A 13,230-nucleotide genomic window follows, 5' to 3' on the forward strand; every position below is an offset into this window, starting at 1 on the left:
TCTGTTTTTCTTTATTTGTGCTTATTTTTGCTGAGCCGGTATTCTCACACTGCATGTTCACGTGCCGGTCCTGAAACCCGGTCCTTCACTGGCGGCTGGCAAGTGGTTCCACAAGAGAAGGTGCGCCTCAGGTCAAGGACATCTTAAGAGTAACTGCTGGAGGGAAATACTGATAAATTCACACAATTTCAGTTTCAAATTCATCACTTTTCTTTCAAGTGGACTCTTCTATGACCGAGACTCGTGTTTCCACCTTGGAGTACAGTGTCCTAAATTACTGTCCGAAATTCCAAGTAATTCAACCTTCAACAGAAATGTTGAAAAATATTACGTTCAGTCTCTTTATAACGGACTGAAACAGGCAAATTTAAAGATTTCATAGCAGCTAAAGTGTTGTAATGCACATTGCATATAGGGATTGTCAAAAAAGATTGTTGATTGTTATAAAGTGGATAAGCTCACAGAGGCTTCAGCACGGAGTCGCCCCGCTGCATGCAGAGGTCTGTTGGGGTTCCATACTGCTGGCTGCGTTTTGCCTCGGAGGACATGGTTTTGATTGTAGGAAAACTACCAATAAAAAAGCGCACAAGTGGTTCCAGTTAAGAGCTGTTCGCTTGGATGTGGCTTAACCCCAATGAAAGGACATGATTTAATTACTCTGCAGCTTTAATGCGCCTGGTGTTCCTTTAGAAAGCGCAGTGTATAATCTTTTTTTGAACTGACTGTGATTCATCTTTGAGGCAAAAAAAAAAAAAAAAAAGTTCGAGAAAAGAACGTTTCCACCACCAATGATTAAGCAATGGAAAAGGACTCATTGAAATGATCTTCTCACATTAAATGAGCCTTTCACTCACTAACACTGGAAGTGGATTTTCGAAGTAGGATCTCATTTGCACCGTTATGCTTCCTTGCTGCAGACCGGTCCTTAATAATTCTTTTTAAATCTTTGAGGTTGGAAACATGTGATCCAAGAATTCAAAGTGCAAGTCAGGCTGTTTTGGAGTCAATCTGTTGGTTTGTACTTGTTTTGCATTATTTACTATCAGTTGACGCTATTGGCTTCTCAAGAGAAAATGATAAAACAAGGCGATAACAAAGTTTAGTCTGTCTGACCTCTTGTGAACCATTGCCCCGAGGCAGAAAAATACCGATTGTTCAATGATTGCTATTTTGAATTATTTGAGATTTGCAGAATTGCTACAGGAGCGTCAACAGAGTGAAGTTAGACTGCATCATAAAAGTTCAATGTCAGCAAGAAGTTATTTATTAAGCAACAACGCTCTTTAGATTTTTGTATTTCATCATATATAAAAGTTAAAAAAAAAACATGTAATGTTTCACTTAAAATATAAATTGCCCTTATAATCTTCTTATTCATGAAAGCTTTACCATCTGCAGGTCCAATAACACACTATTTATGGTTTGAACATTATAAATGTTAAACATTACATCGAGGATTCATTAACCAACATTAATGAAATCAGTGTTTTATGTATAGATCGTGTTAAAAACACACATTTGTTGCACTGCTCATGTCTTCCTCTGCCTTTGTTTGGATAAATAACGACATCTCCGTCTGTATCAGGAAAGCTTGCCCTGTGAGGTCACAGCAGTGACGCACTTTCTTCTGCTTTCAGTGTGGGACGCTTATCATTTCGATCTGCTCATGTTTCCTTTTTGGGCCTTTCCGACCAAAACGTATTGTCTGATGTCAGAGGCGGCTGTCATTAGTCTGAGATAAGCGGTGATGAGAGAGGATGTGTGGGGTGTGCGTGAGTCACAACCCCCTTTGGACTGATAAAGCCGAATGACGTGAACTTTAAATACCACTCTGATCTGACAAGAGTAATCGAACCGCTCAGGGCGGAAGAGAGAGCGAGGCATGAGAGCAGGAGGTGCATGTAAAAAACAGGGGAGGTGTTTGTAGGTCAGAGCCCCTCAAAGTTTTTCAAGAAAGACGGCTCTCGCAGAGTGTTGCTCATGTCTGAATTTCTGTTTTGTATCAGACAGGCTGGATATAGCCTTCGACCTCAGGTGAACCTGTGAACCCATGTGATGAACGTGCGCGGCTGTCGGCGCAGATATTCATGGGAACCGCGCTCAGATCAGAGCGAGGCGAGCTCACGAGGCAGCGTGGCCTGCGCAGGAGAGGTGCTGTCTCTCCGGAAAAACAGCTGTCTATATTTAATCAAGGCGAGTAAACAAGGAGTTTAAACAACTCATTTATAATTTAGATTTGCATACATTAAAACTGCTCATTTTAATCTTTTTATTAATATGCATCAACGATATTGTATAAATATGCAGTTTTATGCAAATATCGGGCCCATTTTCTGTTTGTATTTAATTCTGTTTCCCAGCTGTGGATCATGATTTTCATTCAAGGCAACCGACTCAGATTAAGTCAAATATTAAGTCACAGCATGGGAGTGTATAAATATTTCTCAATTAAAAACTCTGCAGACCAGCTCTGCTACTGTATCAGCATTAAAAATGCATTGGTATTGGGAGGAAAATAGGCGAAGGCAAGTTAGGAGTTTGATAAGACATCAGAACTTCAAGTCTACATCTTTGAACTATGTTTTCTCCCTTCTTTCCCTCCTCCAGTCGAGTAGTTGCAATAGCTAGCACTTTTTGCTGTTTTGGAGACGGTTACAAAATCTGGGCGATGTACGGACCAGCCAAAAACATGCTGTGCCTCCGTTATTGATGAGCATGCCGTGCCTTCTGATGTTTTTCACAGAATGTCCTACATTTTGCTGCTTCTTGACTGAGCTGCCGCTTATCTGTTGATGCAAATGAGTAGTTTTGTTCCAAATTGTGAAAACTACCAAATGAACAGCGTGACAAAAAAAAACTGCTATAAAAGGAGTGCTGAGATCGGAGTCAGGCTCACAATGCATAATTACCAAAGTTGATAACCAACTGGATGCTGACGATGCCTCGGAGGTATCGTTCCCATTTGATGCCAGCGGTACCTTTCCTATTCAAAACAGAGAAGCTCTGCTCACATTTTGCTACCAGAGCTGCTCATTCTTCAGATATATCTGTTTACTGACATTCAGAAGTAGCAGATGGCCCATGCGCATCCTGTGTACATTTCAGACAGCAAGCATCCAATCAGCTGTATTCATTCCTTGCCAGGGGAAAACCCATGTATATGCACTGGAAGATCATGCAAACTCCTCACAGAAAGCCTGATCAAAGTGGGGGATCATGCTTACCGTGAGGCTTTAGTGCCTCTGTAATGTTCCCTGATTCCACATTTAATAACCTTGTCACTTCAGATATAATCATTTCATTTTATTTCTGCCAAATGTTCATTATCAGAGCAAGATTTCATAGTTTAACATGGATTGAAATTTCAGAAGATGGAGGTTTATGGAGAAGTAGAGCATGAATATTGAAGTCAGTCTACATGCTTGAAGAAAAATAATTTCCCCACAGCCAAATGGACTGAATACTTTCAGATGATCTTCAAGTGGATCCATTTTTTTTCCCAATCAAGTATTTGATTTCAGCGGATAACCAAAAAAAAAAAGACAGATTCTGTGTAAGCTTTAGGATTATAGTTGAGCTCCAAAATAATGAGTTTCTCATCATCATGTCAACACTGCAAACAGGAAGTGAAATTAGAAAAAAAAGAAACACCTCCAGATGCAGCTGAGTGGAGGAGGAGGAGGAATAATGGGCGGAGGAAACCTCCTTTTGCTCAAATGAAAGTAGCAACTCTAAACTCCAGGGGTGTCACACACATTTTAGCTCAGGGGTCACAATTCAGCCCAATTTCATCTCCAGTGGACCGGACCGGTATCCTAGTGCCAAAATAACCTTCAAATTTAAACTTCGTAGTTTGTCTTTGTTGTGGTGCAGAAAATACATAATAAAAATGTTGACATTGTTGCAAAACCAATTTCTCCCCAAAATGGCTGCAGTCTCAACATGATTTTTAATAAAACCCTGAGATGCAAAATACAGAGAAATGTAAAAAATAAATAAATAAATAAATAATAATAATAAAAAACAAATAAATAAATAAATAAATAAAATCTCCTCTAACTGTTGTATTATGCTTGTTTTCACAAGCTCACCCTGACAGCTTGGTTTTAAAGCTATGCTGTTTGCTCACAATGAGGGCACTGTCTTTCATGCCAGCATCATTGATGCCTCAGCTCGGGTCATGTCTGCTAATCCCGTGTTTTTTGGGGATTTTTTACAATTTGCTTGGTGGTGTTGAAGGCCAGAGCCTCAGGTGGGCTGGTTTTGGTTCATGTGCCCTATGTTTGACACTCATGCTGCACTCTATTGTTACATGAATCTGCACTGCATGGGTTAGAAGTTATAATAAATATATGAAATGTACACATTACGTAATATTACACAAGAACTTCACATTTCTCTTTATCATCTTGTCAGCAGACTATGTGGTAAATGAAAATGTTTTAGGTTCACTGCTATCCAACGACGAACCTAAAACACTTTTCATTTACCACTTGTCTTACCTCCAAGTATCAACCCCAACTCTTAATGTCAACGGACAAATAATTGAAAATGCTTTTCTCTCTTTTGCCCCTTTAAGAGCTAAATTATTCAATTATGTTCAAATAGGATCCCACTGATTCTGAATTGATATAGAATAAATTACATTACAAGAATAGGAATACTTTGTTAATCCCAGAGGGAAATTGTTGAATATTTTGTATTGTTTAGGTGATTGATTGTATTAACTACTTTGTCAGTTTTCTCTGCTTGTTGTTCCTTAATCGTTTTTATTTTTATTTTCATTATGGTAATGTTAATTACAATCAGAATTTCATATCCTTTGGGCTTCTTTCCTCCTGCAGTGTCAGGTTTCATTTCTTGTAAATTATTTTTGTTTAGTTTCCAGGGCCTCAAGCACTGAATTCTGTACCATGCTCTGCAATAATATTAAAAACTCCTTGAATCATATTCTTATTTGGAGCAAATACAGAAGAAAAGGGTAGAAATGAAGAACATGTCAGTTTTCTTGATTTTGAAATGTTTAAAAATAATAATTTTATTAAAGCACAGGTAAATAAGTTTGGTCCGATGATAAAAGCCGACCTTTGAACCCCTTCTCGCGAGCAGCCTGGCTGCCGGTGGAGTCGTGGGGGCAGGCGGAGGACCGCGGATGGTGTGAACGCGCCCCTGGAGGTCATGAATAATGCGCGCGGAGCGCAGCTCGGGGAGGTGATGTCTCTTTAAGAAGCTCAGCCCTCTGCCCAAACAATCGTACAACACCCCCCCAACAAGTCATCGGACCTGTCAATCATCCGCTCGGCGCCCTTTGATGTCGGATCTCCTCGCCTTGTCTTGGGCTCAAATGAGCTGTTTGCTGTTGTAGGGAAACATTAGTCTTGTACCGAGCAGCCAGCCGGGGGACGAAACAGCTCAACTTTTTCCTGCATGTGCCGGGGCTTTCTGCACTTTGGAGGCGCCCCAGACTGAGGACGAGCCGACACTGCACCCCCTTCTCCTTCTTTTATTTATACTTTTTTCTTTTTTTTTTTTTTTTTTAATTTTTTTTTCCTTTTAGATTGCGGTCACTGTTTTTAAAACGCGTGTAGCCAAAGCTCGCAGGCGGGGAAGTAGACATGCCTCAGCTCAGCAGCGGCGGCGGGGACGACCTGGGAGCGAATGATGAGATGATATCGTTCAAAGACGAAGGGGAGCAAGAGGAGAAAATCCAGGAGAACGCCTTCACGGAGAGAGACCTGGCCGACCTGAAGTCCTCCCTGGTGAACGAGTCGGAAATAAATCAAAGTCCAAACGCAGCGGTGGGTGGTGTGTGTGTGTGTGTGTGTGTGCGTGGATCTGAGTGAATGAAGCCAAAAAGGCGCACTGGATTTCCTTCATGTTTACAGTGGTGATAACTCAAACACATCATAAAGTAATAAATGTGTCCATAAACTCACTCTGGACAGTTTATTTCTTCTTCTTTTATTTTGTATTTATTTTTTCATGTGAATGGAGGGTCTCACTCCGGGTGTGTTGTGGCTCCTTTCAGGCGGTCAGACGGGGACAGCAGGGCGAGCAGAGGGGCTTCCCGGACAAACACAGGGAGCATCTCGACGCCGGTGAGTTCTTCAAATAAAAATTTAAAAAATAAATAAATAAAAAGATACATAAGTACTCATTAACGTGAACTGTCGAAAGATAGATGAACGCACGGACGCGGAGTGAACTTATGAAATAAATCGGTGACACGTGCAGCTGCGCTAACTTCAAAAGAGTTGCTTTCAGGTGTACACTGTAAAAAATGCTGGGCAGCTTTTCTCGCTCTTTTCAAAGAGATTTTACTTTGTTTGGTTTAAACCTGCAAAACTGTGGAGAAAGTCAAGCAGAAATAAATCCTCGTCTACAACATTTTCAACCGGATGGAGATTTTTGATATTTTTTGCATGCAAATCCAATTTTAGATTAATTAGGTTCACTTTTTTAATGTTTCAACTTAAAGACAGGTCCACCAGTGCCTGCAGAGAGGTTTCTCTTTGCCTTTTCTCTTTAAACTTACCACCCAAAAGAGGAGAGTAATTACCCTCCCTACATGAAGGCACATTTAGAGTATGTATACATGGCAGGTTTAATTATAGGTGTCACTGCAGGCTGTACTTAGTTGTGTAATTCATTGCTAGCCTTTATGAAAGGAAAGAAAATGCTCTCACATTGTGATTCTTATAGCGAAAACGTTGGATTTGCGGTTTTGTTTAAGTCTACAGCACGAGGCCCACAGAATTTAGAGTTTACCGCCTGGATTGCATCACTTCACGTGCTGCCACTCTGGATCGGGCCATGTCGGAAAGTTCTGTCAACTTCTGGAAAAGCCTAGTGGTGATAAGCAGGAGTTTTAAACTTGATGTCAATGCCACAGACGCTTATAGGGGAATCTACATTCAAAGACACTTATTTCCCACCTGTGGTGTTGAGGTGACGTGTTTCTGTTAATCGTGTTCAGGTATACCTGCACTCTAGCTGACCTTCAGAGGCCTCTGATGCTTAATATGGCTGGTGGTGAGACGCAAATGAAGACACAGGCTGCAGTCGTTCACGCCTGTGTCGCGTGGCAGTTGTAACACTTTTGTCTCGGTTATCGTCTCTGCTCATACAAAGATAGACCCTCGTTTGCTAGAAAGCTTGTAAATAGATGGCATGCTTGATACGCACATTTAGCTTTGTGTTTGGTTTTTCTTTTCTGAGCTTTACCTTTTTAGCATCATTGCACGAGTAAGTATAAAATTTTGTGTTGCTTTAATCAACACATTCAAAGTGTAACCTTCTTTTTTTGAGGTGCCGAACAACGTGAAGAGTCTCATTCACACAGGGCATGGTATTTGGTATTTACAATTCTTGTTTGAAGTCTTTTCAGGTACTAGAGTTTCTAATGCTTTTTTTTTTCTGTCTAACATCAGTGTCAAAGCAACAAGATGGAGGCATGTACAAGTCTTCGGCATATCCTGGGTATCCGTTCCTGATGCTGCCAGACCCCTACCTCCCCAACAGCTCGGTTTCTCCATCTGTAAGTCCACTTTCTGTTGCAATCCTCCTGCTGGTTTTGGTCTTTGCTGACTGCTTTTTCGCCTGATGGTCTCCTCAGTTCAAACCTCTTATCGGAGCTTTTGCACTTCAGCGTGCACTTTGTATTGTTTACCATGAAGTTCAAGCTCTGTGCACATGGTCTATTAGGGGAGAAGCCGAATATTTGGTGATAGTCGTGTTGTCAGCAAAGCTTTTAAAATGGTTTCCCATCATCGCTGATGATGACAGGAAAAAAAAAAAGCTCACATAAATGAAAAATAGAGATTTCTTTGCCGATAACGAACAAGAATACAAATGTGTCGAACACGAACTCAATGAGAAAACACTTCTTTTATGTATTTCTTTTGTTTTTTTTTCCCTTACTGATTTATATTTCTTTTTTCTCTTGAGATGGAATTTTATAAACTTCACTCACTCTTATCAGCCATGAAAAATCAGTGATGTTTCCTCCTTTCAAGTGAAATCGGCATTTTATATCCTCTGTTTTTAATCTCTGATTTTCTTTCTATGACATACATAATTTTTTAATGCTTCTTCTCTCAGTTCAGAGGAATGGATTAAAAGCACATTTTCAGATGTTGCTTTTAGTTGTGTTTCTACAGCTGCGGCTTCGTTAGTTGGATCTGCGTGTTTTCACGACGTGAGCATGAAATAAATCCAAGAAATACCTCCATCAAGTTTTCAAACGACAAACCCAAAGCTGTCAGCACGCTCCAGCACGGTGCACGAGCAGGCCCGTAGGTTTGGATGAGGCATAAAAGAGGCTCTGTCGGGGCTAAAGCGCTTGTCGCATCGCTGCAAATCAGTCACAAACTTCGCCATGTGCTCCGACTTTCCCCTCTAACTGCCTTATAAAACCGAGCCGTATTTAAAACGGAGCGACGTGAAATCAAAGTGCCGCAGCCTTGCCGAGCGGAGAGAGAGAGAGAAAAAAAAAAGGGGGCTTGTTTTTGTTTATGCCGTTCCTGAACCTGGAATATGACAGATGTCGTCATCGCGAGGCACTTCACATGACGTTTTTCCATCTGTTTGCGTCGAGTGTGAACGACAAGAGGGCTGTCGCAGCCTTTAATGGCAGCTCTGAGTGTTAAACCGCTAAAAACAAACATCAGAAAGACTCGTGGAAGGATTTCAAGTGTGCTATAGCTCTCACCCAGCCAGACAACCCTAAAAAATTAATCATAAAATCCCTTCAAGTCACCCATAAGAACCGATACCCATGGATAGGCTGACTAATTGCACCAAACACGAGTGGTTGTGCCTAATTCATTTTTCACGTGCTGTGTAATCCTGTTGCCTGAATTAACCCCCTGCTCAAGTAGACAAGATGTTGCTAAACAGCATAGATGCCTGTTTGTGGGGATCACATGCGCCGGAGACTGAGACGATCTGCTGGATCACAAAATCTTGCTTCACGGCCCGAAAAATCCGATTTTCCTAGTGCCACCTTGACGTTTTTCCAGAGTGTCAGCGTCTGGGTCAAGACCTGGCGGGAGAAATGGGAGGTGAAAAAGGGGTCATTGAAGGGCCAGAGAAGTTTACAGTTGTTAGATACGGCCTCCCTGTAAGTGGACATGTTATCTCCTCTCTTTAAAATTAAAGGATTTGGTTTTTTTTAGTAGAAGCTCGATTGGAATAACACAACACTTCTCCTGTACCTGCACTGCAGCTCAGCAGAGTAACAGTACACGATAACCTCTTAATTTGGGAGAAAATCCAGATTTTGTTCATTTAATGCATCAACATGCTTTTGTCCCATCTCCCCCCTGTTGAGACTTATCACCGAATCAGCTCGTCGTCCGATAAGACGCGCTCCTGTCCTCAAACACGCTCACGCGCTGGGTCTCATAACGCAGTACATCCGGCGGCGTCTCACAGGCAAACATGACGCGAGCGAGTGCAATTTCTCATCTCTTCCCCTTGTCCCCGGAGCGTCAGTGGCTAAAGCTTCTCAGAGATCTCTCTTGTCGAGGGTGGGATTTCTTCAAAGCGGGGGAGATGGTGGTGGTAGTGGGTGTTTTTTGGTGGTGGCGAAGATAAAGAGCACTTTCTTTACCCGTGTGTCTTGGAGACTCCACACAATGCTCACTTGTTGCAGCTTCCCTTGTAATTAGCCCGCTGGTTGTGAGGTGGTAGCGGCGTATCGGGCCCCGTCTACCTGCCACTTGAAAGCTGTTGAGAATAGTGGTTACAGGGAGTCTTTTTTTTTTGGGGGGGGGGGGGGGGGGGGGGGGGGGGGGGGGGGGGGGGGTTGGGGTTGGGGGGATGTTTGGGGTGCCATGTGCGGAACGGTGATGATTACGGATGGGGGAGATGCATCAGAAAATATAGGCCTCGGTGAGTGACAGAGGGGAAGGAAAAGGCGGCGTGGCGTTTTCCCAGTATCGTGGAGTTAATGTGGGACATGGCGACACATGTTTGGACTCATGTCAGTCATTCCGCGAGGAGTTTATCCCTGCTGCCTGTTTGTTGCAGTCAGCCAGGTTCGTTGAAGCACTGCTTCAGGAAATGTTGACGCTTTATTATGAGCATGGGTTGTACTGTGTGGACAGATAAATGCTGCAGTTACTGATGAGAGAAGATTTATGAGTTGTTATCCAGCCTTCTTGGCTACCATACTTTCCCTGAAAGCACTAAAATGCAAAAAGAAAGAAAAAAAATCTGCTGTCTTTGTATTGCTGATTTCTGCATCAATGAGACAAACCTGGTTTTTATTATTTCCATTGAAAATATGCATAACTTTAACATCTTTTTGCTCATGTCAGAGCTTTTTTGAGAAGATTTCTTATGCTTTCAATCAAATTGTTAACTCTGGGAGACATAATGAGGATATTTAGTAATAATTGGTGGTTTAATAGAATAAATATAACTAAATACATTTGATTTAGCTGCACTGAAAATTTGGCCTCGACAGAAGAAATGGTTTAACATTTTTGTCAGGCAATTATTAAAAGCTGAAAATCAATTAGAATTCATTGATGATAAAAATATTTCAGCTGTTATTTCTGCATTCAGAGAAAATACTCCAATCAGCCGTATTTGTGTTCGCCGCAGCATCAGCTGAAAGGGTTAAAGACAGACGTGTTGTATGCTTGTGCTTCTCGGGGCCACTTTGTGCCTCACAGAATAAGAAGAAATACAATCCCCAGCGCTCTTGTCGTTGCGACAGATTAAAATGTTATTTTTCTATGTTTGACTGAAGCAGAAACAGGCGAAACGGCCGATAAATCGCTGCCTGTATTATTTTGGTATTAATGTTAACATCTTACGTATAGAAGCTTCTTATCTCTGCTGAGAAGGCTCTGTTTCCAAAGAGACTGCACACTAGAGAGAGTGCTGCGATGTCTAGTCCCTCTTTATCCCATTCAGCCATAATACTCCTTATTACAGCGTTTCATGGGACATTTCACTGTTGTTACATTAATGGAGATATCAGGAGTCCTTTCAGAGGAAGTGGCCCAAAGGAGGAGATTTGTGGGATTCAGAGATATGACTAAACTCCCTCAGCTTGTTGTCTTTGGATAAAGCTTTATCTGCAGTGTGTAGCGCCGTGCACATTGTGTTTGTGTGCATGTTTTTTTTCTGCGCATGGTTGCAGTTCGGGTTTATTACACTAAGTAGTTTGTATGCATCTAAGATTTTTGGCATGTTTTTCTCTGTGAATTCGGATTCATCTGCATGTTTTCTCCTCAAGTTTGTTGCCTTAGGCTTGTGTTTGTATCCATGGGTTCATGGTGTGTTTTGTGTGCTAATGTTTGCCGTCTGGTGTGTGTGTGTGTGTGTGTGTGTGTGTGAGTGTGTGCAGCAGAGTGTGCGTGTACCACGTTCGCTCGGCGCGGATTACCAAGAGACAGTATTTTTCGAAGGGATCATGAGTCTGTCGTCTCGTGGAGTCAAGCATCAGCAGAGCGGAGACCGTTAATAACGACGCAACGTTTCTCCCTCCTCAGCACCCGTCTTTCTCTCCTTCACTTTTCCTACTCCCAACATTCACAGTCATGATCATGGTTTTCCATGTCCAACAACAACAACAAACAGCCCTCCAGCTATTGATATTAATCTAAGGTCATGAACATTTGTCGACATGTTTTGTTATTTTTTTAAAAGATTTTAAAAACCAAGGAACAAATCTACGAATGCAAAGCCATCATCCACAGCTGTGGCTGCAGTTTGTTTCATGTAGGAGACTGCAGTTGCTGCGCCGCACTCGGCTTCAGCTCAAATGGGAAAAGCAGTGTCAGCAGGTCGGCGGAGAGACAGAGAGAGAGAGAGAGAGAGAGAGAGAGAGAGAGAGAGAGAGAGAGAGCTACAGATGAAATCCTGGGGATTGATGTTTGTTTGATTAAAATTGGTGTGTGGCCATTAAAGCAAAAACAGGAGCTCTACATTGCTCGGAAGTAGCTGTGACTCATGAGTGAGGAGTGAGTGGCGGTCGAGGGTTATTGCTGAAGGTTTTCCGACGATTTGTTGAGCTTGAAACAAGCACACCTATTCTAGATTGAAGCCTGCATGGACACACTTCGAGGCGTAATTAGTCTCTCCGTGCCTGATGAAGACAGACTCCCCTGTGTTCGTGGTGAGTTTCCACACGCCTTGCGAGTGGAAAGAGACGTCGGAAGCAGTTTGAGCTTTTTATTCAGATATTTGGCTGCGTGCTGTTTTATTCACTGTGAAACTCCCTGTGATGTGGAAGCTGTGGTCACACGAAGATGTCGGCGAGCGCTCAAGACGGCGCGCTGCTCTCAGACTCCTTCCTGCCGACTGTACCTGGACACTGACTGTAAACGGCATCATCCAGCTTCTTCAGGATGCCTGTAAGCGTTTGATTCAGATGTCGGTGGAATTTACACTCTCTCGGCAGCTGTGCGGGCCGCCGTTGTCACGTTTGGGGGAATTTTCTGCTCGTTTGACATTTGATTTCAAAGACGAAATGCTAGAAATTTGACAGGAAGGCTGCCTAGAGACTGTTGTTTTGGAAGGGTGGGAGTGAATTCTTGTCATTGCTGAACTTCCAAAATCTCACTTTGAATGTTTTGATTTTTTTTTTTTTTTTGTCAAGCATGCACATTTCAAAATGTCCCTTCATCAGTTTCTCATAACTAGTAAACATGGAAATATTGACTTGTTACATTTCTTTCAGGGCAGAGTAACCCTCTGCATCGACCCCATTAACATTTCCTCTAGTCTCCTCCTTCTTTCTTGTATCCATTCAGAAATCAGCTGCTGCCGCTCACACACACTCCCCTCCCCGTCCCCTTCTTCCTCCCCCTTGTATCCCCCAAATAATACGAGGTCGATCCTTCAAGATCAAGGGAATGGCATGTGTGTGTGCAAGCTTCTAGGATCTCGCCACTTCCTTGTTTTCTATTGTATTTCGGTGTTGACAGGGGGGTTGTTCAGCCCTCCCCTAGTCCCTCGGTAAACAATGGAACCAACACAGGCTGAGGCCTCCCTAATCCCCCCCTCCATTCAGACCCATTGCCGGGATGAGCAGCGTTGGGGCCTCCCTGCCTCTGACTGGCAACGATAAGGACCTCGCATGCTCGGACTGACGAAGCCTCGGAGGAAAGCAGCTCGAGCAGAAAGTCTGCTTTTTTTTTTTTTTTTTTTCTCCACCGATATGAATCAGGGTGTTTTGTCCCTCTTTAAAGCTGTTAAAGTTTAGGAGAGTGC

The 13,230-nt window shown here is 42.6% G+C and overlaps 1 protein-coding gene across 3 annotated transcripts in view; it reads left to right on the top strand.

The window, feature by feature from the left end:
• The first annotated feature begins 5,319 nt into the window (after window positions 1–5,319).
• The window catches only part of tcf7 (transcription factor 7), a 57,715-nt gene continuing 49,804 nt past the window's right edge, over window positions 5,320–13,230 (top strand). For 2 of the 3 annotated variants that reach the window (XM_030100634.1, XM_030100632.1), the window contains exons 1-3: window positions 5,320–5,798; window positions 6,029–6,098; window positions 7,431–7,537. In XM_030100634.1, coding sequence (XP_029956494.1) covers window positions 5,616–5,798; window positions 6,029–6,098; window positions 7,431–7,537 — 360 coding nt within the window. In that variant the 5' untranslated portion in view covers window positions 5,320–5,615. The remainder of the gene's footprint in view (window positions 5,799–6,028; window positions 6,099–7,430; window positions 7,538–13,230) is intronic. The other variant, XM_030100633.1, reaches the window with a different exon arrangement.

This window comes from Salarias fasciatus, chromosome 10 (assembly GCF_902148845.1).
Source record: "Salarias fasciatus chromosome 10, fSalaFa1.1, whole genome shotgun sequence".
Taxonomy (NCBI): Eukaryota; Metazoa; Chordata; class Actinopteri; order Blenniiformes; family Blenniidae; genus Salarias; species Salarias fasciatus.